This window comes from Chrysemys picta, chromosome 14 (genome assembly GCF_011386835.1).
Source record: "Chrysemys picta bellii isolate R12L10 chromosome 14, ASM1138683v2, whole genome shotgun sequence".
Taxonomy (NCBI): Eukaryota; Metazoa; Chordata; order Testudines; family Emydidae; genus Chrysemys; species Chrysemys picta.
Genome location: NC_088804.1, coordinates 1,140,323 through 1,165,432, shown reverse-complemented (window position 1 = coordinate 1,165,432; position 25,110 = coordinate 1,140,323). Strand labels below are relative to the sequence as shown.

Below are 25,110 nucleotides of genomic sequence, written 5' to 3'. Positions count from 1 at the left end.
CCCCCCCCCCCCCCGCCCCGCCCATTGAAGGAAGCAACAGCCCTTTGCTTCCAGATAGCTGGACAAAGTTTCCCTTTCTTTACTTCGGACTATCTGATTAACTAGTTTTAAGCCAAATCAGTACCTTAGTAAGATATAAAATCCTTTGTTATGCCTAAAATCTTTGGAAACATATTTTTTAAAGTTGGTGAAATTTCATAAACATGTGTATTGTTCTGGAGATCACACACAGTAAATTAGTGGTCCCTTTTTTTAAAAGCAATGAACATTGTTATGAACACACTAAACCTCTGACTGATTAATTTAAAATAATATCTGTTTCAGTGAGATGTAGTAAGCTGGAATGATGACTTTATGAAGGTTTAAGAGTAAATTTAAAATATAAAATCAGCTTAGAAATACTGATTAAGAAAATGTAAAACAGAGAAGAGCTGCATCATGGATTCCATAATATTTAATGTTGTATTCAGCAAGACAGCTGACACGCCCTTACTACAAAGTTTTTGCAAATAAATGTCTGACAAACTTCAGGGCATATCAAAAAACCTGTGACTGACATTTTTTATTCCCAAGTTTAGTGCTTTTAATTAGGTACCTTCTGCATGTCCATTCTGCGCGAGGGAGAGGGTACAGGGGTCTCTCCTTGGGGAACTGTGACTCTCAGCCACCATGAGGCGGGCCGGGCATCTTGTTATTCCTTCTGCCTTGTCCCTCCGCCCCCACCCCCGCCAGGCTGCAAGCTCAGGCTGCCATCTGGCATAGGGGCACCAGTTTAATAATACTGCATAGGGCCCCATAAATCCTAAGAAGCCCACTTCTTCGGATGCTGTAGCCCACGAAAGCTTATGCGCTAATAAATGTTAGTCTCTAAGGTGCCACAAGTACTCCTGTTCTTTTAGCGGATACAGACTAACACGGCTGCTACTCTGAAATAAATCCTAAGGGCGACCTTGGGGGTGCCAAAAAGCGGTACCGTGGCTTGGCAGGGAGGAGCCGCCTTCCGGAGGCACTGGAGAGCCAGAGCGTCAGCTTGCGGGGGCGGTGAGCCCCAGCCATGGAGGAGTCGGTGCGGCGCTGGGGGGCAGGAGCCCTGCAAAGGTGGTGGTGCCACTAGCGGGGAGCAGCCGCGCCCCCTGCCCAGGCTGCGGCCTGGCGCCCCCCGGGGGGCTCCTGCAGGCTGCAGCAGATGCATGTGGGCATAGCCCCCGTGCGCCCCCCAGCTTTCCCCTTGCCACGTTTGGGCTCTGCAGCTCCCGGACATGTGAGCCGCCGCCTGGGGCCCTGAGCCTGCTCCGGGAGGGGCAGCGGCGGCGGCTCACACTCCCAGGAGCTGCAGAGCCTGAGCACGGCGAGGGAGAGCCGGGGGGGGGGGGGGGGGCACATGAGGGCCTCTGCCCCCATGCATCTGCTGCAGGAGCCTCCAGAAGGCAGCTCCTCCCTGCCGAGCTGCTGCAGCGGCCCAAGACCAGCAAAGCCAGTGAGTGGACTCAGGGCGGGGGCTGCCGGGGTGGGGTGGGGAGGGCTCACGGGGGGGCTGTGCACCCTCCAGGGGAGTTCAGGGGACAGGGAGGGGGAACCTGGTCTGGGGAGCAGCTACTGGGCCTGGCTGGCCCCTGAGCATGCTGGTCCCTGGGGTCCATAAAGGCTCGTTGGGATTTGCCCCTCAATGAACCAATGTTACGGGGGGGAGGAAGTGGGGTGGGCGCAAGGTGGAAGTTTTGCCTAGGGTGCAAAATATCCTTGCACTGGCCCTGCCCTGGGCATTCCCAGAGAACGGTCACCCAGCACAGGCACTGTATGCGGTGGCTCCTGGCAGAGGGAGGGAGAACATTACAGAATCGGCTGCATCTCCCGAGTGCCGCCCCACTCTTCCCCCCCCCAGCTAGACATTCAGCATGGACAGCGAGGGAAGCTGTGGCAACAAGCGCTCTGCACCAGTCTGTCATGCTAAATTTCCATCCGTATATTCAACTGGGTTTTGTAGTGTTCACTTCCTGCCTAAACAGCTGCTGCACTCTCCCTCAGAGGTGGCTGCATTTCAGTGGTGGGAGAAGGTGCCACGGCTCAGCAAGCGGCACGAGCGCTAGTGTCCCCCACAAAAGCAGGCACGTCAGAGCGCTGTTGAGTGCTGCTCCAAGGGTCATTGCTGCTTTGCTGAACACAGCAGAGCTCTCGGGCACCATCCAGAGCATTTGCTCATTTTGCATTTGAAGATATTAAATTTAGCACAGACCCTCCCATGCTCCAGGCCAATGAGCCTGCTGGGGACCCTGGGTATGTGCTTGATGCAGTGGCACGGACCCCGACGCCGGCGAGCAACCCTTCTGTGGCAGTGACCCACAATACCCAATACATAGTCTGCACTGGGCTCATGCAGCGTGCTAGGACTGCATGCTCCCACCACTCCCGGTACGGGGACGAAGGCCTTGCAGCCGGGGAGAAATACCTTTGTTCTAGGGAATCGTTCCAGTTGAAAAAGACACTGGTAAGAAGCGAGGGAGTTTTTAAAAACCCAGCACTGGCCTTTAGAGGCTCTTCCAAGAAGGCAGGAGGGGCAGAGCATTTCCAGGGAATTGCATGAGTTCCTGGGGAAAGCCGGAGGGTTTTTATGCACTTCGGAGACTAAAAGCAACCATGGAATGAGAAGCAGAGGCGGGACCAGCTCCCTCCCTCTGGGCCCCAAATGGGTCACCACTAACAGAGCCAACCCTCACCAGCCTGAACAACCCAGGTCTCCTCTAGAAACAGTCCCAGACAGCGAGGGTTGCATGGCACAAAGAAATCCATTCCCATAGGAGAAGAGAAGAGAACAAAGGCTGCCTGCCTGTGGGAGGAGAAAGTATTTGACAGCCAAGTTGTCCTGCCTTCGTGACAACAAAAGCTACCTCCGCACAGCACTTTTCTCCTAGGAAACCATGCAGTGAGATATGCCTGTCTGGAGACCTCACCTCTCCTCAGAGTATGGATGTAGACTTATCAGCATGGTTTTAGGGTGCCTGTTCTTTGGTGACAGTGTAGCCTTGGGAAAGTCACTTAATCCCAGTGTGCCTCAGTTTCCCTGTCTGGAAAATGGAGATAACCACTGCGCTCATGGGCCAACGATCACTTGAGAAGCAGAAAGGGGTATCCTGGATCCTGACCTTTCCCCCAGCCTGAGGCATTTGGGATGTGCCTCTCCATCTGCATATCCTGGAGGCAGCTCCGATAGCGCATCCTCAGTGGCTAATGGAAGAGGGAGATGCCGAGAGCCCAGGACCGGTCAGATAATGCTGGCTAGGCAACGCCCAAAGATATAAGCCTCATACTCCATGCCGCAGGCTAAATCTGAGCTTTAATTTCTATAAGAACCTTTCACCCTAATGAAAACAGTGGCAGGGTACATCTACAGTGCACACCACTGGCAGCAGCACGTAGGGTATATGTAGTTATACACCGCAGTGAAAAACAAGATACATCCACACTGTGGTATGTAGCTACATGTGTCAGGGAAAGGCTCTGGCATGGGGGAGGCAGCGAGGAAAGGCTCCGGCACTGGCAGCATCTACACTGCTCTTTGTACTTGGGCTAGCTGGGCATGCAGTGTATGTACTCGACACTTCATTGTAAGGAGTGCTCAGAATAGACATATCCTCAGAGCTTTAACAAAAATTGGTTGAGGATTGCAGAAGCCACAGTTACTTCTCCCACCACTGAAATGCAGCCACCTCTGAGGAAGAGAGTGCAGCAGCTGATGCACACAGCAGTTTAGCAGGAAGCGAACTCTACAAAAACCCAAGCAAAGTTACAGGTGGAAATTTAGCATGACAGACTAGTCATCCAAAGGGGAATTTTAACAGGTTGTTGGGGCCAACACCCTGACCCCTGCCTAACATTTAAACAGGCACTTTAATTACCAGAAGTAGTCAGGACTTGCATTACACCCCATCAAAAGGCTACAAGCCCAGGGAGACAGTGCCCTTCGCACTGCTGCATTTTAGTGCCAATTCAGAAAGCAGCGGCCACTTCTTAAAACCTTAGACCCACTTCTCAGCACCTAGATTTTCCCATCCACATACCTGTCAAGCCATTGCAGAGCTGCAGCTGACTAGATGGCTTAAGTTTCTAATAAAGAGGAACAAAGAGAAGTGTACTGCTCGCCTGAGTCTGGATGATGGGATGAATTGCACCCTCAGCAAGTTTGTGGATGACACTAAGCTGGGGGGAGAGGTAGATATGCTGGAGGGTAGGGATAGGGTCCAGAGGGACCTAGATAAATTAGAGGATTGGGCCAAAAGAAATCTGATGAGGTTCAACAAGGACAAGTGCAGAGTCCTGCACTTAGGAAGGAAGAATCCCATGCACCGCTACAGGCTGGGGACCAACTGGCTAAGCAGCAGTTCTGCAGAAAAGGACCTGGGAATTATAGTGAAAGAGAAGCTGGATATGAGTCAGCAGTGTACCCTCATTGCCAAGAAGGCCAATGGCATATTGGGCTGTATTTGTAGGAGCACTGCCAGCAGATCGAGGGAAGTGATTATTCCCCTCTATTCGACACTGGTGAGGCCACACCTGGAGTATTGCGTCCAGTTTTGGTCCCCCCACTACAGAAGGGATGTGGACGAATTGGAGAGAGTCCAGCGGAGGGCAACACAAATGATCAGGGGGCTGGAACACATGACTCATGAGGCGAGGCTGAGGGAACTGGGGTTATTTAGTCTGCAGAAGAGAAGAGAGAGTGGGGATTTGATTGCAGCCTTCAGCTACCTGAAGGGGGGTTCCAAAGAGGATGGAGCTCGACTGTTCTCAGTGGTGGCAGATGACAGAACAAGGAGTAACAATCTCAAGTTGCAGTGGGGGAGGTTTAGGTTGGATATTAGGAAAAAGCTTTTTCACTAGGAGGGTGGTGAAGCACTGGAATGGGTTACCTAGGGAGGTGGTGGAATCTCCATCCTTAAAAACCTCTAAGGCCTGGCTTGACAAAGCCCTGGCTGGGATGATTTAGTTGGGGATTGGTCCTGCTTTAAGCAGGGGGTGGGACTAGATGACCTCCTGAGGTCCCTTCCAACCCTGATATTCTAGGATTCTGTGATTATTGAAATCCACCCAGCCTCTATATTACCATAGCTTTATTTACAGCCTTAAAATCCTCCCAAATTCAGCTGAATGCACCACTTTAACTCTGCCCTCTTGCACCAATAGAATCACACAAGCTCAACTTCATCTCACATACTAGCGTTCTGGTCACAAGGAAACTTTCTACAATTTCAGGTACACATGTGCATCTGTGCACAGTCCCCGTTACCTATGTCTGCACACACAAGGAAGTAGTTAAGTTTTGCTTCAAATGTAAAAAGCTCTGAAATAGGATTCTTGGTAGGCTAGGAAGCATCTGTTTGTAACGGATTCAAATTAATTTTTTGTATATGTTTGTATGTAATTGTAGAGTATCAAATCTGCACATTTAATAAATCAAAGTAAGTTTCCTGACTCAAGTACACAACTTGCCTTAATCAAGGCACATACAAACAGGGGCAGAGTTAAGGCTCAGTAGTCAGCCATATGCACTGGAATTTCCTGAGCTTGATTTCAGCCCCCCTGATTAACAGCAAGTTTGAAGAAAGTGAATCAAGAGGGGGCAAAGTGTCCCAAGCTTTCTTCAAACGTCAGACAGTAACTGGAGGAAAACAGACTGACAAGAGAACGTACCACCACCGTTTACAAAGCCATGTTGGGGTGTGGCATATGCGTCTGTGTCGTTACCTCCAGTCTGGAACTTCTCAGCTGCGTAAACCTCCTGGAAACTCAAAACTGGGCCCATGCTTTTAATTGGACGTGCCTAACTTTAGGTACCCAAGGCCACTTTAGGCACCACAATAAGTGGTTGCTGAGAACTTGCAGCTTTTCTTGACCTTGGGAGGGGCTGCCAGGGCTCAACATCTGTGAGGATCAGGCCCCTTTTTTCTTTGCCCAAATGTGGCCTTGGGCACCGAAAGTCAGGCCCTTGTGATTAAAAGCGTGGGCCCAGTTTTGTCTCCAGGAGAGTTACACACACAGGAGCGGAGCTCCAGCTGACTCAGAGGAGAAGAGCAAAGCCTGGGGGGGGGGTTATGAGATGAATGATGGTTCAGAGACACGTCACCCCAAGCCCCAAGGCATGGATGATGCAGCCCTAATGAGCACAGTCTGACCTCGGCTCGGCCATGCTGTCTCAGGCTCCCCAGGGGTCAACGGTGTTCCCTGGTCACATGTCTGTTCCAAGGTGGCAGCAGGAAGGAGGAGAAAGGGGCAGGTACCTGATTTTTGGTGTTCAAAGTGGTGCTTCACGTGATAAGCCTTCAGCCCGTACAGGTAGGTGCCTTTCTTTGGCGAGCCGTAGTGCAGGTAGTAATGAGTCATGTCGTAGACAACATAACCAAACAGCCCACCGACAAACATGGACATGCCAACTGCTTCAGGCAGGAGCAGGCGCAAGAGGGTGTAGAAAAACCCAATCACCAGCGATGCAGGCACGGGAGGGAAGACCAGACGGGAGCTGTCAAATGGAGACTGGAGGCAGAGAAGGATAATGGACAGGATGAGTTCCTAGCGCGTTTAAGGAACCCAGGTGTGATACTCTCCTGGTTCACATGACCCAGACAGAGAGGGGGCAACGTGAATAATTACCATCAGATCAGAAGCTACAAACACGTCTGCCTCTGCTCTCGGGGCCTAGAAGCAGCTATGGTGGAGCCTCTGACCGGTCAAAGGCGATGTGTTTGAGGCATCACGAGGGAGCTCCCGAGCAGCGTCGGAAGCCTCTACAAGCGCCTGTTGCAGGCGCAGGGGTGTTAGGCTGGCTACGCTGGCCAGCTCCCAAGGGAAGCCAGCCTTTCAGGGGGTTAGGGTTCTTCTAGTTGCAGCAGCAGCCACTTCTAAAGCTACTTTGCCACCGTTCCCAACCCTAACAAAGCTAGAGGTTGCTAAGGCAGCTCAGGTGCCCACAGAAGGGTAAGTTTGTTAAAAGCTACTTTTAACCATCTAAGTTTCAACCTGGTCAGACCCCTACCCGGTGCAGACTGGCCTGGCTCCTTTGAGTTCAATCGAGTGATGTCGATTTCTGCCAGCCAAGAAGCTGGCACTGCATTCACGGATTTGGAATATTAAATTCACAAATCAACTCACCCAATTTCTAGTTACCCGACGAGACTCAAGGCTTCCGCATTTCCCCATCACTAGTGCTAAAGCATCTACTGGTGTAGAAGGGATGTAGCACCTCACCCTGCTTTGAGTCATTGAGAAACACAACCCTGCGTCAGCAGCCTTCGCAGGTGCTAAAGCATTTCCAGTCATCATTGAGAAATTCTAGGCAAACGCCCTGCATCTGGAGTCTTGCTGCATATGGCTTGCGATGCCGTGTGCCAAGAGACTGGCAGGCTGCCACCGGAGCTGGCCCTGTGCATGTTTAAGCATGCCTCCACAACTTCGGTCAGACCTTGAATTTTAACTTTCGTGGCAAGGCTGTTGCTCTGGGCAAGTCTAATAGCACTGGGTGGTGCTCCTTTCCTAATCAGAGAGATACCACGAGTCACGCTGACATGCATAACTAAGCTCCACAATTCCCATGCCTGAGATTGTTATCTCCAGGGATCTGTTGTGCTACTCCCTACATTGCAAGCAGGGGTGAGCACTACTCACCTTGTGATGCTGGCCGTGCAACAAGAAATGCAGTGTGATGAGATAATAGTTACTAGCAGGCGGCTTCATGTGGAAGAGAAAGCGATGGATGAGATACTCTACTAAGGACCACAGGAACATTCCCAGCACGAAGATGAATGGGAAGAAGTACTTGTGCACAGGGATGGAATACTCTACACGACAAGGAGACATGCAGCTATCAGCAACCATGCATCACTACCATGGCTAGCAAGCAAGACAGGGGATCACGTCACGTGTCACTGCTTCTTTCACATTTACTTTGTGCTTCCCAGATTTATTGTATTCCCCCTTTAGCAGCTTCAGACATATCCACCAAGACCCTCTAGGAGGGCCAGGAGTCTCCTCCCCTCTCCCCTGCCAGCCCGGCTCTGTTCTGGCAACAAGCTAGCCTTACTGCTAAAGCCTGTCAATTCTTGACTCTGCCACTACAAACACCTCCAGTTTCTCAGTTCTCCACCTTCCAAATGCCACAGGCAAGATTCTCCTCCTCCTCTGGAGCAACACTGACCATGTCCACCCGTCCCGTCCCCCTCAGATGCTTTCAGTGATCTCCACTCCTTCCATATCTCTTCCTCTCTCCAGATTCTGCCTAACTCACCCCATCTCTTCCCTCACACCCCTGCTTCCTGCACCCCGCCCATTGCACCCTTTGGCTCCTTCAGCCCCTCCTGACTTCCTGATATCCCTCGCACTGGAAAGGGCCAGAGCCCCTCTGAATCTGCTTGCAACAGCAGAACCACTATCTGTACCATGGAGTCTCCCAGCTAAGACTAAACCCCCGCCCCCAAACCAGATTTTTAATTGAGCAGCTGATGCTTCTGCCATCGTCTTCTCGGTGTATTTAAAGGGAGGGTCGCGTGGAGGCTGCTGCCAGGCTGGAGCACTTTCCCATTGTTCCACAGACAGATCTGCCTTTATCAGGACGCCGTGAGCTAGGTAGAGCACATCAATGGGAGGGCTGTTTTCCCATGGCGTGGCTCAAACATGCTTCTTTGTATGATCCCCAGTCATTTACTCTGCAGAAGCAAAGCCAGATTCTTGGGGGTGGGGTGGGGGGAATGTTCACTGGAGAAGGAAGCCAGCTAGCGTGAGAGTCCCTAGCAACTCGGGCCATGTGGTGCCTACCCGCTTCCCCACTAAACGCTGCTGTGGGTCGTACTTCTAGTGATACACGATACATGCAGCCCTCAGTCTCAGCCTGGAGTATGCCCCTTCGGTGCCCCCCCGCCCTCAGCCCCTGCTTCCTGCAGGCAGTAGGTGCTTACTGAAAAAGGAACAAGGTAACACACATACACACACACGACCCAGCTACAGACTGTTCAATTTGCTACCAGCTGAGGCCAGGAATCCGACAAATACTGGTTTGACACTTTAGATCTTTAAAATGGGCATGACAAGCCCCCTCTCCTGTGACTGACGGTCTGTCAGGGATCAGGCCTCAGGCAACAGCACAGAAGATTCACAATTAGCTTTTGGGGGGTAGGGGGAAGAAGGAGAGAAAGCCTCACCCCAGAACAAATTGGTTGCACAGGTGACTCTCTGCAAGCATGTAGCGGCGCAAGGGGGAAGCGCTCTCCCTAACCCAGCTGAGAGCACAGCAGAGCAAACACCGCAGTGGGCAGGGGGGCACCAATAGATACATGTTAGGAAGTCTGCCTAGCGTCACAAAGCTGCTTCTGCCCCTCCTGGCTGGCTCCTAATGCAGGGAGTTTGGATCCTCTCGACAGTTGGAGATCTAGCTACAGGTTTGACTGGACTTCCTGAGCTCTGCATCACTGGCTGTTTGCACCAACCTTTTCCCCGCCTCATGGTCTTTTCACCACAGCTTCATTTCACACCTGTCCTTCTCACGCTCTGCCCCCCCATCCAGCCCTGCTCTTTCCATTTAGCTGATCCCTGCCTCACTCAACCCCAGCCTCTAAAATAATAAAAATCACAGCATTACCCTGCTCTTTGCTGCCATCGCACTGTTCACCCTGCTCGTCTGTTCTAGCCCTTCCCCCACCCGCGTCTGCCTGGTCTATTTCAGTTGTAAGCGCTGCAGGGCAGAGACTGTCGGCTACTGCGTTTGTACAGCACCTGGCACAGTGGGGGCCCGTTCTTAGCTGGCCCCTAGGCCCTGCTGTCAGAAATGTGATGATTCATAAAAAAGGCACAGAGGCTGGCTGGGGGTGGGGCACAGAGGCAGCACTTCAAGCTACTTGCGACTAGTTTAAAAAAAACAAAACAAAACAAAAAAACCCACCTAGATTCCAAGTTGAAGATGGCCCTTTAAGACCCCAGCTAACAGCATTTGCCAGTGAACTGCTCCAAACACAGTGCCCCCTCCAGCCCATTGAGCTGCACCCGCGCCACCACGGCAGGCTCTGCTGGGACACGGCTACATGAGAGGAGGAGGAGATTCTCCCTCTCCCCACCATTCACCCACCTCTGGACACAGCCAACGCTGATACCAAATGGCATCTCCAAAGGAATGCAGCTCAGGGGAAGAAAACAGCACATTAGAAACAAAGGTGGCAACGTGCTCAGGCTGCAATTGTTGCTGGCAGGAGGGTGGCCAATGGGGGATTTCACACAAACAAGCCACACACTGTGCGAGGTCTGCCCAGCACCAGCAGCACAGAAGGATGGGCTCGTCAAACAACCATACAGGGCTACAGACTGACAGCACTGGCCTTTTCTTTTGCTTCCATTCAGCTGCAGAAGTGGACAGGGATGAGTGGCGAGCAGCATGCCCCACAACAGGTTAGAGGCCACCAGAGATGGCCTCTGCAGTCCCCAAAGCCCCATGGTTGTGGGTTCCCTTGATTTGGGGAACCCCAAAAAAGTGGAATCTCAGCTTTTATGCAGCTGAATTTCTCGACTTTTTCTTTGTAAAGATAACTAGACAGTGTCCATGCTGGAATTGTTGTAGACTCCTCCTAGTAGGAATAAGGCTACGATTTAGTCACGGAGATCATGGCAGCCACAGATTCTGTGACTTTACCAAACCTCTGGGACTTCCAGGGCTTCAGGAGGTGGAGGCGGGACTGTGCACCCCTGCCTTGCAACTGGGGCTGGCTGGAACCAGGACCCTGCAGCCCCAGCCCCGCGGCTTCCGCCAGAAGCTGCAGCTAGGCCACACACCCCAGCCCCACAGTGCCCCAGGCTTGGGGGGGGGGGGGGGGCTGCAGCCGGAGCCATGCACCCATCCTGCAGCTGCGGCCAGCTCCAGAGCGGTGGCTGTCCCTCCACCGTGGGTGCGATCCCTACTGGACTTGGGGCTGTGCCCCTCACCATGGCGGGGTGCTTGGCTGGAAGTCCCCCACTACAGGGCTCCATTCCTCCCCCTACCTAGCCCTGTCCCCCGGTTCTTTTTAGTAAAGTCATGGACAGGTCACGGGTTCTGTGAATTTCTGTGCGTTGCCTGTGATCTGTCCATGACTTTTACTAAAAATAACCATGATAAAACCTTAGCCTTAACTAGGAATCACAAGCAATTCACAGACCCCTCTGGGGGGCTGGGCTGGGCTTTGATGTCTGGACACCTATAGCCCTTCACATCTGGAGAGACTCAATATCTATCCGACACCAGGATGACATGAATGCAGGGAGGGCCAGAAAAATAGAGGGCACGAGAGCCAGGGTTTCTGAGACTGGAGTCAGTGATTTTTTTTTTTTTTTAATCTTTATCTGGACTGGGAGCAAGCATCAGCAGCAGTGATCTGCCACCCTGGCAAAGAGCCAAGGTCTGCTCTGGGGACCCCGCCATCTGAGATGGGGGAGCAGCAAGCCACTGGCAGAAACGGTCATGAGGACACCCCCATTTAGTTAGAAACACAGCTAAAGATGGCGAGTGCACTAACGGTACCTCCATACTGAAGCTGGGAGGCGTAGTCCGCAGCTCGGGGAGCTGTACACACGCTAACTGCTGGAGCTAGTTCATGGGCAGTGGGAACACTAGCCACACAAATACATTCCCAGACTCAGACTCCAAAGCTAGCAGGGACCATCACGATTAGGGGGCTGGAGCATATGACTTATGAGGAGAGGCTGAGGGAACTGGGCTTGTTTAGTCTCCAGAAGAGAAGAATGAGGGGGGATTTGATAGCAGCCTTCAGCTACCTGAAAGGGGGTTCCAAAGAGGATGGAGCTCGGCTGTTCTCGTGGTGGCAGATGACAGAACAAGGAGTAATGGTCTCAAGTTGCAGTGGGGAAGGTTTAGGTTGGATATTAGGAAAAACTTTTTCACTAGGAGGGTGGTGAAGCACTGGAATGGGTTACCTAGGGAGGTGGTGGAATCTCCTTCCTTAGAGGTTTTTAAGGTCAGGCTTGACAAAGCCCTGGCTGGGATGATTTAGTTGGGGATTGGTCCTGCTTTGAGCAGGGGGTTGGACTAGATACCTCCTGAGGTTCCTTCCAACTCTGATATTGTATGATTCTATGATCATCTAGTCTGACCTCCTGTACATCGCAGGCCACAGAACCTCACCTGCCCACTCCTGCAATAGACCCCTAACCTCTGGCTGAGTCACCGTCATCCTCAAATCATGGTTTAAAGACTTCAAGTCACAGAGACTCCACCATTTACAGGGTTAGACAGGATTGTACTTGGGTGCCTGCTGCTATTTTTAGCATGGTAGCTCCAGCAGAGCTAGCACGTGTACGTCTCCCCAAGCTGGAATTACATCTCCCAGCCACTGTGTAGAGACACCCAAAAGGGCCAAATAAGGTGTTCTAGTGAAGTGGGACAAAGAGGAAATGGCTTGTGTCTTTGCTCAGGATCCGGCCGTAGGGAGCTGGATAAAGCAGGCCTGCGCAGGTGTGTCTGGAGTGAAGCACCACAGGAGCTGAATCTGGTTCCAGCACTGCAGCCCACGTGCATGTGCTCGGTAAAAAGCTTTGGGGGCTGGACTGACAACAGAGAAGTGTTGCAAACTTGGCACAAGTCACTGGACTGGTACAATATTTTCTTCCTCTGATACACCTTGCCCAAAAGCACCACCGTGATGGACAGATTACAGCTGCCCCAGACCACAGCCCCCAGCAACCAGATTTCTGCAGCAAGCCAGTGATCTGGTGCCGCTCACAAGCTGTAACACTTAGCCCAGAATGGGGATGGATGCAGACAACTGTGGCTATGACTGGCTTTAAAGGAGACTGGATGTTATTTCAAAAGCTGTACTTGGCAAAAAGAGTTAATTTGCTGCTGTTCCATGCAACTAATTGTAGCTTCAAACATGCACCGGTGGGGTGGGATGGTGGAAAGCAAGCCAGCCAGCCCCTGGGCCCTCTACGCACAACACATGTGTACACGCACACACACACAGATTTGACCTCTTCATGCTAGTGGGAGAGCTTGTCCCAATGTACATGCGAGTGACTCCCCTCAGGAAAGCGGGACTGCTGCGATGCAGGTGAGTGCAATTGCCTTTCTAGGGCTTAAGGGACCCGGATTAGACAGGGCAGGTGGAGCTGCGCTGGAGTTCAGTACCTGCTGTGAATGACGAGAAGAGTCTGGTAGTTCCCTGTGCAAGAGACGCGTAGCAGAACCAGCTGAGATACAGCACCACAGGGATCCACACCATGATAACGATGTACCTAGAGGATGGAAGAGAGGAATTCATTTGAGCAAATTCACAAGCTTTCTCCATGCTCTATGGCAAACTTAGAGCTTGTGCACACTACCACTTGTGTTGGTATAATGTACATCACTCAGGAGTGTGAATAAGCCACACCCGAGTGACGTAATTTACACTGAGCTAAGAGCCAGTGTGGATAGCACTATGTCAGCAGGAGAGCTTCTCCCACAGACGTAGCTACTGCCTCTCCTGGAGGTGCAGTTCTTGTGCCAGCGGGAGAGCTCTCTTCCATCGGCATAGAGCGTCCTCCCCTGACATGCTGCATCAATGCAGTTGGGCCGCTGTGGTGTGTCTAGTGCAGACTGGCCCTTAGTTATTCCAAACAGGGCACATGCTTCAAGGGATATTGAGGCAGCTGTACCAGTGGCCCCAAAGCCAGCGTTCTGGCTGTTCTACACTTCACGGGTCCTCGCTTCCTGCTCAAGCTCAGAGAGAGGGAGGAGGGGACCCAATACAAACTATTGGGAGAAGAGCTTTAAGCAGCAGCAATCCTACATCCTAGAGGAGCAGGCCCTAGTACCAGAGGCTGCTTTGCAGGGGAGTCAGCCCGGTGGCTTGGGCTGTGCATGACCACAGCAAAGACTCAGGCTCAGTTTCCAGGTCTCTTGCTTCCCATCATAGGAATGCTGTGGAGGAAGCACCTCACATTGCTCTGCAGCTGCTCCCCTTTGCCTCATCTCTTGAGGGGCGCTGAGGGATGCGGAAGCAAGTCTCACCACGGTCATTGTGGATACAATATTGACTGGCGAGTGATAGGTGACGAGGCAGAGAGCCTGAGGGCTCCAGAAACACCTGGATGCTCCAAGAAGCTCCCAGATGGGATGTGTCTTGTTATCTGAGCTCGGCCCGTCTCAGAGTCACTGCACTGAGCCGTCTTTCCCTGCTGGACCCCAGCAGCTCCCTGTCCATCCAACAGGCCCAGCTTCCTTCCCCTTCCCCTGGGGACATGGTCTCACAATGAACCTCTATTTCAAGATTCTAGTCTTGGACATGCCAAGAAGCACAAGCCCTGGGGGAGGGGTCAGACAAGGCCAGACCTGCTGTAAGCCTCCCTCAGACAACACTTACCATGCTGTTTTAGAGAGGGACTCTATGAAATCCGAGTGGAACAAGCGAATTGGCCGGTCCACAGGCTGATGCACCCACTCGTCATATTTCTCCCCCAAATGGCCCACCTGCCAGAGCAATGGTTTGTGCCAGTCCACGAGATCCTAGGGGAGCAGAGAACAGGGAGCGAGATCTTTTACAAAGAAGTCACTAAGCCATTTTACATTCCTCACCTAGCACAATGCAGTAGCGTATTACTCGTTGATGTGCATATCTCCCATGGAACATCAGGGTGAGCCAGATAGCTTGTGCAACCAGCATCCAAGAACTTCTCCTCTGTACAAAGCAACACCTAAGGGGCTTTACCCAGACTCAAGGTTAAGATTGCTACATTAGTATGAGCTAGGACACTTCTCCAGGCCGGGGAGCTGACAGGTTATGCAAAAACTAAAAATGATAACATCGTATGTCCATCATAGACTGAGCTGAATCTATTAGAGCCAGGTGGGTAAGAAAGGACCTCTCCCTTAGAGAAAAGGCTAGGGGTGTTGTAAGCCCGGAGGGTGCAGGAGAGATATCGTACCACTGGCTAAACAATGGCAGAACAGAATTAGAATCAACTCTCAGTATCGGAAATGCTGAGTGCTGCTCAGTTTAACACTCATGTTATTTATTGAGCTGCTCTATGGGCCAGATTTTTTTTTCTAGCATTAAAAGTATGGAAGCATCCAGAGAGTTTTTTGTAAGACACTGTTTACCTGCACTGTGAGAGAGACACGCCCTCCCTCGCACTGTGATCAGATAGACAGATCCCTGTGGCAAGCTGCCCCCCTAAGTTATGCAGCAAAGCCCCCTGCAGCCCCTGGGGATTTGTGCAGCAGGATGAAGGTTCTGTGGCAGCTTTTAAAATCGAATATGAAAGTGACTCCCCCCAATCAGTGCTGTGACCCCTGGCTTACAGACAATTAAGAACTTCACTGCAGGAGTCGCTAGTGGGGCAGGAGGAACAGGAGGTCTGGCAGCTGGGTGTGGGACAGGGAAGACAATTTAGGATAGGGATGATTAAAAAGTGCTCAGTGCTGGCCTGATGTTGCTCTCCCTGAAGTCAGTGGAGGCAGAGCACTTACAAACGTCCCCACCCTTGCTTTATCACAGGCAGCGAGTACAAGAGACCAAGGTATTGTGGCTAGATCACTGGGGCTGCTCAGATTCCCTGGCTGGTTCTTTGTGCCAGGAGGTACCACACACCACAATCCTCTGCACTGCCCAGATTTCACAGGAACAATTACATCCTGGTTTATGGCTCAGCCACCTGACAGTGTCACTTTGACATCGCTCTCCTAAGCGAGCTCTGCTGTGCATTCGCTCAGAGGCTACACCACAGCACCTGCCGCCTCCCGCTGTCCATCATGCCGTCCTAGTGCTGCACTGGAAGAGAGCAGGAGACACGCGGGAATGGGGTGGACCAGCTATTCCAGGCTGGCGCACATGACAGCAGCTTACTCTTCAATGCCTTCATTCCCCCTTCTCAAAGATATCTGGTGCTTACCAAGAGCAGGCGAGGGATCTGTTAGGGAGGTATTACACCAACTGGTGACTATAGACGAACAATTACTGAAATGACTGCTGGAGCGTGAGCTCCAGTGGGTGAGGAATGGAGCACAGCGGGGACAACAGGCAGAAAGGGGAGTAGTGATTTTTTAATCAGTGGGTGGAGATTACGGTGTGTAACAGCCATGGTGGAGTCATGCAGGCAGCCCTGGGAGTGCACTACCACCGCCCTGAGAGGCAGCGAAGGAAACACTTTAGGGCAGAAAAATCTCACACTGCGTTTGAGAAACTCTGTCCACGTGGCATGGTCAGAGCAGCCTGAGATGGCAAGGAAACTCCTCGGCCCTTGAAGCAGTCCAGACCCTCTGCAGAGAGAGGCATCTTCGTGCCCTGGGCACAAATACAGACCAGCAATTGGAATTCCAGGAGATCTGACAAACAAAACTGCAGCTAAAACAGGAGTACTTGTGGCACCTTAGAGACTAACAAATTTATTAGAGCATAAGCTTTCGTGGGCTACAACCCACTTCTTCGGATGCATAGCCCACGAAAGCTTATGCTCTAATAAATTTGTTAGTCTCTAAGGTGCCACAAGTACTCCTGTTCTTTTTGAGGATACAGACTAACACGGCTGCTACCCTGAAAGACTGCAGCTGCTTCACGATGGCAGGTGGCCCATGGGGCTGCCCATCCAGCCCCTGCCTGCCTGGGTACAGCCGAGGAAATGCCCCTTCACATCCAGATTGAAGAGCTCTGCCTTGGTACACTCAGCAGGGTTGCAGAGATGCAATCTGTGCTGTCAAAGGGCATGTCTACATGGCAAAAAATAAAAAAAACACCAAAAAAATAAACCACAGTAGTAGCAGTGAGTCTCAGATCCCAGGTCGTCTGCCTGGGGCTCATGCTATGGGGCTAGAATAGCAGCAGAGCTGTTCCCACTTTGGCTCTAAGTCCCACCCCCTCGCTGGGTTTCAGAGCCCGAGCGAGAAGGGCTACACTGCTATTTTTAGAGCCGTAGTGGGAGCCCGCAGCAGCTGTCCTGGGCTCAGACTGGCTGAGCTGGGGGGGCAGGGAGGGGTTGCACTATAGATGTGCCCAGAGATGCTGCAAGTCAAGTTTGGAGGTTTGCTTCCCGAGCAGCAGCCTCAGCAAGGGCCAGTGGCTCTGACAACGGAGCCTCCTTTTCCAGCTCTAGGAGCTGGGAAGCCTGGCACATACACGCTGCAGGCACAGCTTAGCTCACAGCACATCTGGCAGCTCTACACACAGGGTTCCAGGGCTGTCCAAATGAATCCTTCCATCCAGTCCCTCCCATGGGGGCACAGTGGCCCCTCCACATCCTGCTCCACTGACACAAAGTGCGTGCAGCATGCCCAGAGCAATGTCCTTGTGCACAGACACGATTCAGATGTCTGGCTAGGCTGGAGGGATCTGCCTGTGTCACCCTGAGCTGCCCATAGGCAGTGTAAGCTCGCAGTCATTTCTGTGGGACTAATTCATCTCACAGCTTCAGGGGGTTTCTAGATGGCAGCCCAGTAGCACATGGTCCCACCCAAAGCCAGCAGCAGTTTCACACCGTAGCCAATTCTATTATCCTTTGTGGTATTTGGGTCAGGGCAAGGAAGCACAAGTGGCTTTATGGTGCCAGGTGGTGGAGGCCCACTGCACATCAATGAAGCCAACCAAGTTGCTAAGCCTATCTCCCACAAACACAGGGTGAGCCAGATAACCTGTGGTGCTCGTGTGCAAACACAGCAAGGCCTCAGGCGCTTTCCACAGGCTCAAGGTGAAGCTGTTGGATCATTATATGCCGGAGCACGTTTCCAGGCGTCCGAATCCTGACAGGGCAAGGAAACAAACTGACAGCAAAGGTGCCAACAGCAGCCTGAGATGTTCCATTTTAGAGACACTAAAGCAGTCAGCAGCCAGCACGACTTGAAAGAACCTCTTCTAGTGCCCATTAGATTGGCCTTCAGGGACCCCAAGGATAGGGTGACCAGACAGCAAGTAAAAATCAGGACAGTGGGGGGCGGGGGGGGAATAGGAGCCTATATAAGAAAAAGACCCAAAAATCGGGACTGTCCCTATAAAATCGGGACATCTGGTCACCCTACCCAAGGAGAAGGAGCTTTCAGCATTCACTAGAGTTTGTAGTTCCTTGACTAACAATTGCGAAGAGTTCCTAGTACGTTTGCTGAAGGGACAGGGTTTGTTCCACCAGCTGTAGCTATAACTGCATCGCCCAAACTGAAGGGCACACAAAAAAAGTTACACATGCCAGAAGCAAGTGCCGTGGGATTAGTTCCTCTCAGTGTGGGTGACAGGCTCCGTTTCTGAGAGACACTGGTTGTCAGTAAAAGAGGCCCCACCAAGCGTGTGGAGTAGAGGTAACTTTGGGGCTCTCAGAGAGGGAGAGTTGAGCCGGCAGCATCCGTTTCTGCCTGCTGAAGAGAACTGGTTAATGAAGCCGCCTGGCTGCTGACCATGTCCCACGGTACTGACTGTGTGAAAGGCGAGTCAATCTAGGGAGATAAAAATCGTTTCCTCCTTTATCCCTCCCATGCTCAGGACTGATACCACTCCGGCACAGCTGCTTGGCTCTGCATTGCCCAAGGAAATCAGAGTGTCGCTATGACAACATGGCATCCAGGCCATATTATGAGTCATTTGGCTTATCTGATGGACTGTAGTGTCACGTACCAGCTCATAACAGTGCCTGCCTGTGCCACTCCCCAGGGGCACCCTGGGTTGTGAACATAGGTGGCGGGTATTGTAGGCTGGGGATGTCTGTGCCTCCCCAAACAGCCTGATGTGGCCCCGCTCACACTCCATCCCCAGTCCTCCTCCTGCTTGCTGTTTGTTCTGGGCTCCAGCAGGGGAGGGGGGCAGACGGGGCGGGGGCCTTGGGCAGAGGGGGGGAAGAGGCCAGAGGCTAGCCTCCTCCTTCACCTGCCGCCCAGGGTTATGAGGCACCTCACCAGCACCTGCCCTCAGCATGAGACAGCTTTGTCCCCAGCCTCTGGCAGCACAAGCCCTGCCTTCCAGAACTTTGCAGGCCTCACTTCCTCTCTTTCCAATAGAGACAGGGAAGTGTTATTGCCATTATACAAGCATCTGGAATACTGGGAGCCAGGGAAGCTTGCAGGGGACTTCCTACGGCTACAGCCACAAGCAGTCTCTGCTCAAGGCCGTCTGTCATGCAATTGCAGTAGGCAGTTCCAGTCATGCACTCATTCCCTTGCCTGCAGTGAGACAGAGGCTGGCCAGTCACTCGAGCCCAATATTTAGGTGGTTTCTGTTCCTATCAGGCTGTGGAAGTTCACACCCCAGAGAGTGGTTTCCATGGAACCATTTCCTTCTGGAGCCATGACCAAAGGCAGCTAACAGTGGAGTTTGAGGGAGAAGCTGCAGACTCCGTGCTTGGAAGCAGTGGGACATGGTGAGTGGCATGTTTGGGCCAGCTGTGGGTTGCTTTCTCTGTACAAGCTGTGGAGCTGGGCTGTGAGGCTCAACCCTCGGAGCTTTGATTTCCCCCCCGCCCCAGGATCCAATGGCTGGCAGTGGAGGCTAGACAAATTCAGACTGAAAACAAGGTGTACATTTTTAAGGGAGAGCAATTAGCCACTGGAACAATTTACCAGGGGGTCATGGTGGATTCTCATCACTGACAATTGTTAAATCAAGATGGGAGGTTTTTCTACCAGCTCTGCACTAGGAATGACTTTGGGGTGGGTCTCTGGCCTGTGCTATACAGGAGATCAGGGTAGATCACAAAGATTCCAAGGCCAGAAGGGACCAATCACCAGCAAAGCAGCCAGCACACCAGTCTACACAGTCAGGGCCCTGGCACTCCGACCCGGGGGAGAACGGGCCAGACTGGGCAGAACATTAGAACTCAGCTAATACATGACGTCATCACACCTGGCCGATACTGCCCTTATTTAGGTAAGGGAGGTTTCATCATTTATAATCTTTCACACTTTTTAAGAACAAAAAGTCATCAAACCCTTCCCCCTAACGTAGATGACTTCATTCATGAAATACAAGAGCTGAGCCCGCTCCTTTCTGTCCCATCCTGGCTGCTCCCTGCAGTCTCCCACTCCTGGAGGGTGGGGAGACTGGGGAGGGGGACTCTCCAGAGTGACACGTAGTGCTAAGATGCCCAGGCATTTCATCTTCCAGACCAACAACGTTTCCTTGGGGCTTAAAGCAGTGACTACAGCAGGAAGTGTTTAACTGTCTCATCCGCTCCTCCCCAGAATCACATTGCAACCGCAATCTGGTTCAGCCACATTTCTAACACTGTTCAGGCTGCTTTGCTTCAGGCAGTGTGGGTGGGTTAAGTGCTTCCCCTCAGCCATTCCCTCCTCTCCCCCGAAGGTCCCAGGGAAGGAGAGAGCTGGCCCAGCCAGTAGTGTGTTCCAGACTGAAGTTCCCTAGGGAAAGGTGGGGAGGAGTTGTCAGAAGTTGTACAGAGCTATGCCAGAAATGGCACAGAAGAGGAGAGGACGAATTGCATCCCACGTAGAGAATGGGCCCAGGGTGGGTAGAGGGAAGGCTGCTAGCTCTGCCCGCAGGATGGGCCCCAGCAGTAGCCACAGACTAGGGCCAATTCACATCAGCTGCTTTAAGTCTGGCTGCTTCGGGCAAATCAGAACCAGCTCCATGTTTGCAGTGTCACTCCCAGCCATGCTTGTGGCCCGAGCGTAAGTGGCAGAAGGGAACGCTGCTCATTTACCACTGTCCTTCCCTGGCGAGGGGAATTTCCTCTCCACAGTCATTCACTCCCAGCTGGCTTTTAAACACAGCCGGTCACCGTGATTGGACTTTGCACTTCCAACACTTCCTATCCAAATCACTTGCAGGCCTCTAGAGTCTCCCACCATGGTCAGGTATATAACCCGGCCTCACAGCGTATCTGCTTCATCGCTGCAAAGGAGCCATTCCAGGAAGCTGCGTTACCCTCTCAGTTCAGAGCCCTAACAGCTAGTGAGGTCAAACTGTTTGTGTGAGGGGCGGAGATGCAACCCTGTCCTCCCCCAGCTCTGTTAATAAGGACACTTCACAGCCATATGTCATGAGGGGACGTGGAGGGATGTAACCTGCATATTGAGCAAAATTTACTTGCCCAGCCCTGGTTATGGTGAGGGCGTGTGTCTACCTGGAAACAGACCATTGCGTGTTGGCAGGCTGAGCAGGAGAAAGACTGGCCACACGACAGGGAACTGGAGTCTGGAACGGTGAGGGAGGCTCAAAGGAGGAGAGCAAGCATCTCCTTGTAAAGGGGGGAGACAAACGAGGCAGGTCGGGCAGGATTCTGGAGTTACACTAACAGTTAATATGCAAGTACGTTCCAGACTGATTTTCCAGACCTCAGGTGCCTCCCGGCTCTCTGCAGGGGGCGCAAAGAGATATTGGTTTAGGAGAGGACTCACTGGGATATGTGCAATTCTGGATACCCGCAGACACATTAAAAACACAGCTACCAGTCTACAAGGGAGTGTGGACAATGGGGCTTTATCCATTAAGGAGCCTGAACACCTCACTAGCTATCTGGGGCAGCAGCATCTCGGATGTCAGGCTGTGGGCTCATATCAGCCTTTCACCCCTTTTGGCGCCAGACACACTGGGAGATCCTGCTTTGGAGAGATGTCTGTGTAGCAGGATCCTGCCTAGGACAACCCTTGCGTCCTATGGTGGAGGATGCAGCCAGGAGTTTCTTAGCTGGGAGTGCTGGAAAGGAGCTTTTGGGTCATCCAGCCAGTTCTCTTCCAAACAAGAGCAGTATCAGCTTCTTGTTTACTGCCAACCTTTCTGTAAAGTTGGAGCACTCAGACTTCCCGAGCCACTGGAGAAATCCATTTCCAGGGCTTATAGCTCAGGAAGGGATAGGGTCCAGTAACCTAGCTAACAATGCATTGCACTGCGGCACCTCTCGTTATGAAGTGCCTACTGCCTGCTCCCCGAGAGTACCTGCACTGACTGCAGGACTGCATGGCTCCACACCACAAGACAACAACTCTGCATTGATATAGCACAGCTCTGTAAGGCTTGGCACACTTTTTCAAGTCAGTTATACCATTTCTTTGTGGTCGATTTTTAGTTCTCTTGGACACGGAGAGAGAGAACGCGTCTCCTTTCTTTCTCCAAAAGAACTAGAGGCTGAGCTTCAAACACCAAGCAGTTTGTATGAGTACACACACACACACACACACACACACACACCCCTTTAGCCAACTGCCGAAAGGACTACACCCTACGCATGCCCTGTCCTCCTACTCAACCACAGCGGGCACCTTGCCCAAACACCTAAGTATGTTTGACAAGTTATTATGCAGCCAGTTTAATCACACTCTAGTGAGACTCCCTGCATCTGCAAGGGTCTTAAATGCTGGACAGTCGTATTGATTTCTCTGGTTAGAAGTGTGCGCCTGCCCAATCATGGCTGTACAGTACAAAATGGTACCAGTATCTCCCCAGCTGGATTTGTGGCCAAACTGCCAAGGTAGATTACCCAGAATTTAACATATCTAGACACCGCCCTCCACACCAGGTCACTCTCATTGGATGCGGACACAGCTTTGAGTATTAGGGGAACCTTCGCTTTTCATTTCCACACCGTTTGGGGCAAGGGAGGCAAAGCCCTACCTACAGGGCCAGCTCTGGCTTTTTTGCCGCCCTAGGCAAAAAAGCCACCCGCCGCCCCCCCCCCCGCTCCCCAATCAGCGCGGCAGGGGAGGGCACCGAGCCCGGCCGGGGCTCTCCGCTCTCCCGGGCGGCCAGAGCGCTGGGAGGAGGGTGGAGAGCCCCCGGCGGCCAGAGCACGGGGGGGGGGGAGGGCAGCAAGCCTGTCCGGGGCCCCGCCGCGCTGCCCCCTCCAGGCGCCGTCCCAAGCACATGTTTGGTGGGCTGGTGCCTGGAGCCGGCCCTGCCTATCTACCTTTGATCTCCTGGGCATGGGCATGTTCTCCAGAAAAGCACTGTTCTATTTCACACCCTTACGCTAGTGACCCTCATTTTCACATAGCCTCAAGTTTGCAGAGTGGAGCACCTATGAATAAATTCAGCACCTTCATCTCGGAGCAAAGGAGTTGTTTTTAAATCAGTTTTCAGTTTAGAGCAGTCAGATTGCACTTTGACTCTCTTTATGTACATGCTGAAGGATGACAGTGTTGGAACAGCTATGAAACGCCGATAAGGCCGGGAGTGACTGTGCAAGACCACGGAGGAGGGGACTGGAATCATCATTCACTTCACCACTCTTCAGTCCTTCCTTTTTATTGTTATTGCCTTATCCGACAGTGCTGCAAGGAGTGGCCTTCACGGGGAGCAGGGGTTTGCCAGGGTGTGGTGCTTAATGCCTGAGGGTTGAGCTGATCTGGTAAGTTCCATAATGACTATGGTGGGCGTTCAATGTGATGCAAATGAGCCTGCGTTGCCTAACACGTATGACCTCAGGTAATTGTTCTCCACCAGGGGTACGTGTACCCCTGGGGATACGCAGAGGTCATCCAGCTGGGTACATCAACTCATCTGGATATTTGCCTGGTTTTACAACAGGTTACATAAAAGCACTAGCGAAGTCAGTACAAACTAAAATTTCATACAGACAATGACTTATTTATACTGTTGTATAGACTATACACTGAAATGTAAGTACAATAGTTATTTTAGAATTATATGGTAAAATGGGAATAAGCAATTTGTCAGTACTAGTGTGCTACGACACTTTTGTATGTTTAGGTCTGATTTTGTAAGCAAATAGTTTTTAAGTGAGGTGTAACTTGGGGGTACGCAAGACAAATCAGACTCCTGAAAGGGGTACAGTAGTCTGGAAAGGTTGAGAGCCACTGACCTAGGCAGTGGACAGTTCCATGCGTCAGAGCAACTCTGGACACACCTCCACTCCAAACGTGAAGTCTGTTCCCATGAAGCTGTCCCTCCACACGGGAGATGGCCAAGGGCAGATCGGAGTCTGAGCTCTGCTCCAGAGCAAGAGGGAGGGAGGGAGGGGAGGTTTGGTTTTATAGTGTTTTGGTAGAGGTGTTGCTTAGGCAAAGTAACGGTGTTTGAGAAGCCAACATGCTTCTGCAAATACTATACAACCAGCTCCTTACCTTATCTGGATCTACTGTTTTACACCTAGGATCCATCCTATGGTTTGTTGTCCGAGCTGTGGAATTTACTGGTTTCTCTGTCTCAAGAAGGCTCTAGAGACAAGAACAAGAAATGATTAAATCCACAAGAGATCACATGAATTTAGTCTGTCAGCAATAAACCTGAGGTGTATGGCTAACCCACATATTAAGTGGCTAGTCAGGATTTTTACTAAGTTCTCACAGCAGATTTTGTTTGTATCAGGGAAGCACTAGTTTTATGCTGTCAAAGAAGTCTAGAATCTTTGTTCTTTGGTACATGACAAATGGCAAAACACCCCTAACCCCTCACAATCATGTAAGTTACATACATACATACATACAGGCTTTACACAGAAGTCACTGAGTTCTGATGGCACTTTTTCCTGCAGCCGCATTCACGTGGGCAGAGATTTTGGGCACCTAACTTGAGAAACCTTAAAGAGGTTTTCCCAATCTTCAGAGAGTGGGTGCTCTGTATTTTCTGAAAATAAATCCCATTAAGGCTTCTCAAATGTTGGCTCACCAAAAATCACTAAAAAAGGAGTACTTGTGGCACCTTGGAGACTAACAAATTTATTAGAGCATAAGCTTTCGTGGGCTGCAGCCCACTTCTTCGGATGCATATGTTCTACTCTATATGCATCCGAAGAAGTGGGCTGTAGCCCATGAAAGTTTATGCTCTAATAAATTTGTTAGTCTCTAAGGTGCCACAAGTACTCCTGTTCTTTTTGCGGATACAGACTAACACGGCTGCTACTCTGAAACCTGTCAAAAATCACTAGTGTCACTTTTGAAAAATCTTAGCCATGACCTCTCCATGTGGAATAGTCATGAGTTGAGTCCCAACTTGGGAAACAAGTCAGATCCAAACATAAATCAGGCCACTGGACATAGTTGTCAGAATCCTTGAGAAGCCCCTAACAGCTATCTACATCAAAAGCTTTTCTTGTGCTTGCCTAGAGCCAGTGCTTTCATGAGCATGAGCTTCTGCCACAAAACTAACAGATGGGCATGACAGCAGTTCAACAGAACATGTGCAGGTATTTACTATGCCAACCTACGTGTGTCAAAAATAACAC

The 25,110-nt window shown here is 51.6% G+C and overlaps 1 protein-coding gene across 1 annotated transcript in view; it reads right to left on the bottom strand.

The window, feature by feature from the left end:
- FA2H (fatty acid 2-hydroxylase) overlaps positions 1-25,110 on the bottom strand; it is a 60,984-nt gene that overhangs the window by 5,714 nt on the left and 30,160 nt on the right. The window contains exons 2-6 of the mRNA XM_005313504.4: positions 24,011-24,103; positions 14,364-14,506; positions 13,148-13,254; positions 7,654-7,826; positions 6,273-6,525 (exon numbers count right to left, since the gene is read on the bottom strand). Coding sequence (XP_005313561.1) covers positions 6,273-6,525; positions 7,654-7,826; positions 13,148-13,254; positions 14,364-14,506; positions 24,011-24,103 — 769 coding nt within the window. The remainder of the gene's footprint in view (positions 1-6,272; positions 6,526-7,653; positions 7,827-13,147; positions 13,255-14,363; positions 14,507-24,010; positions 24,104-25,110) is intronic.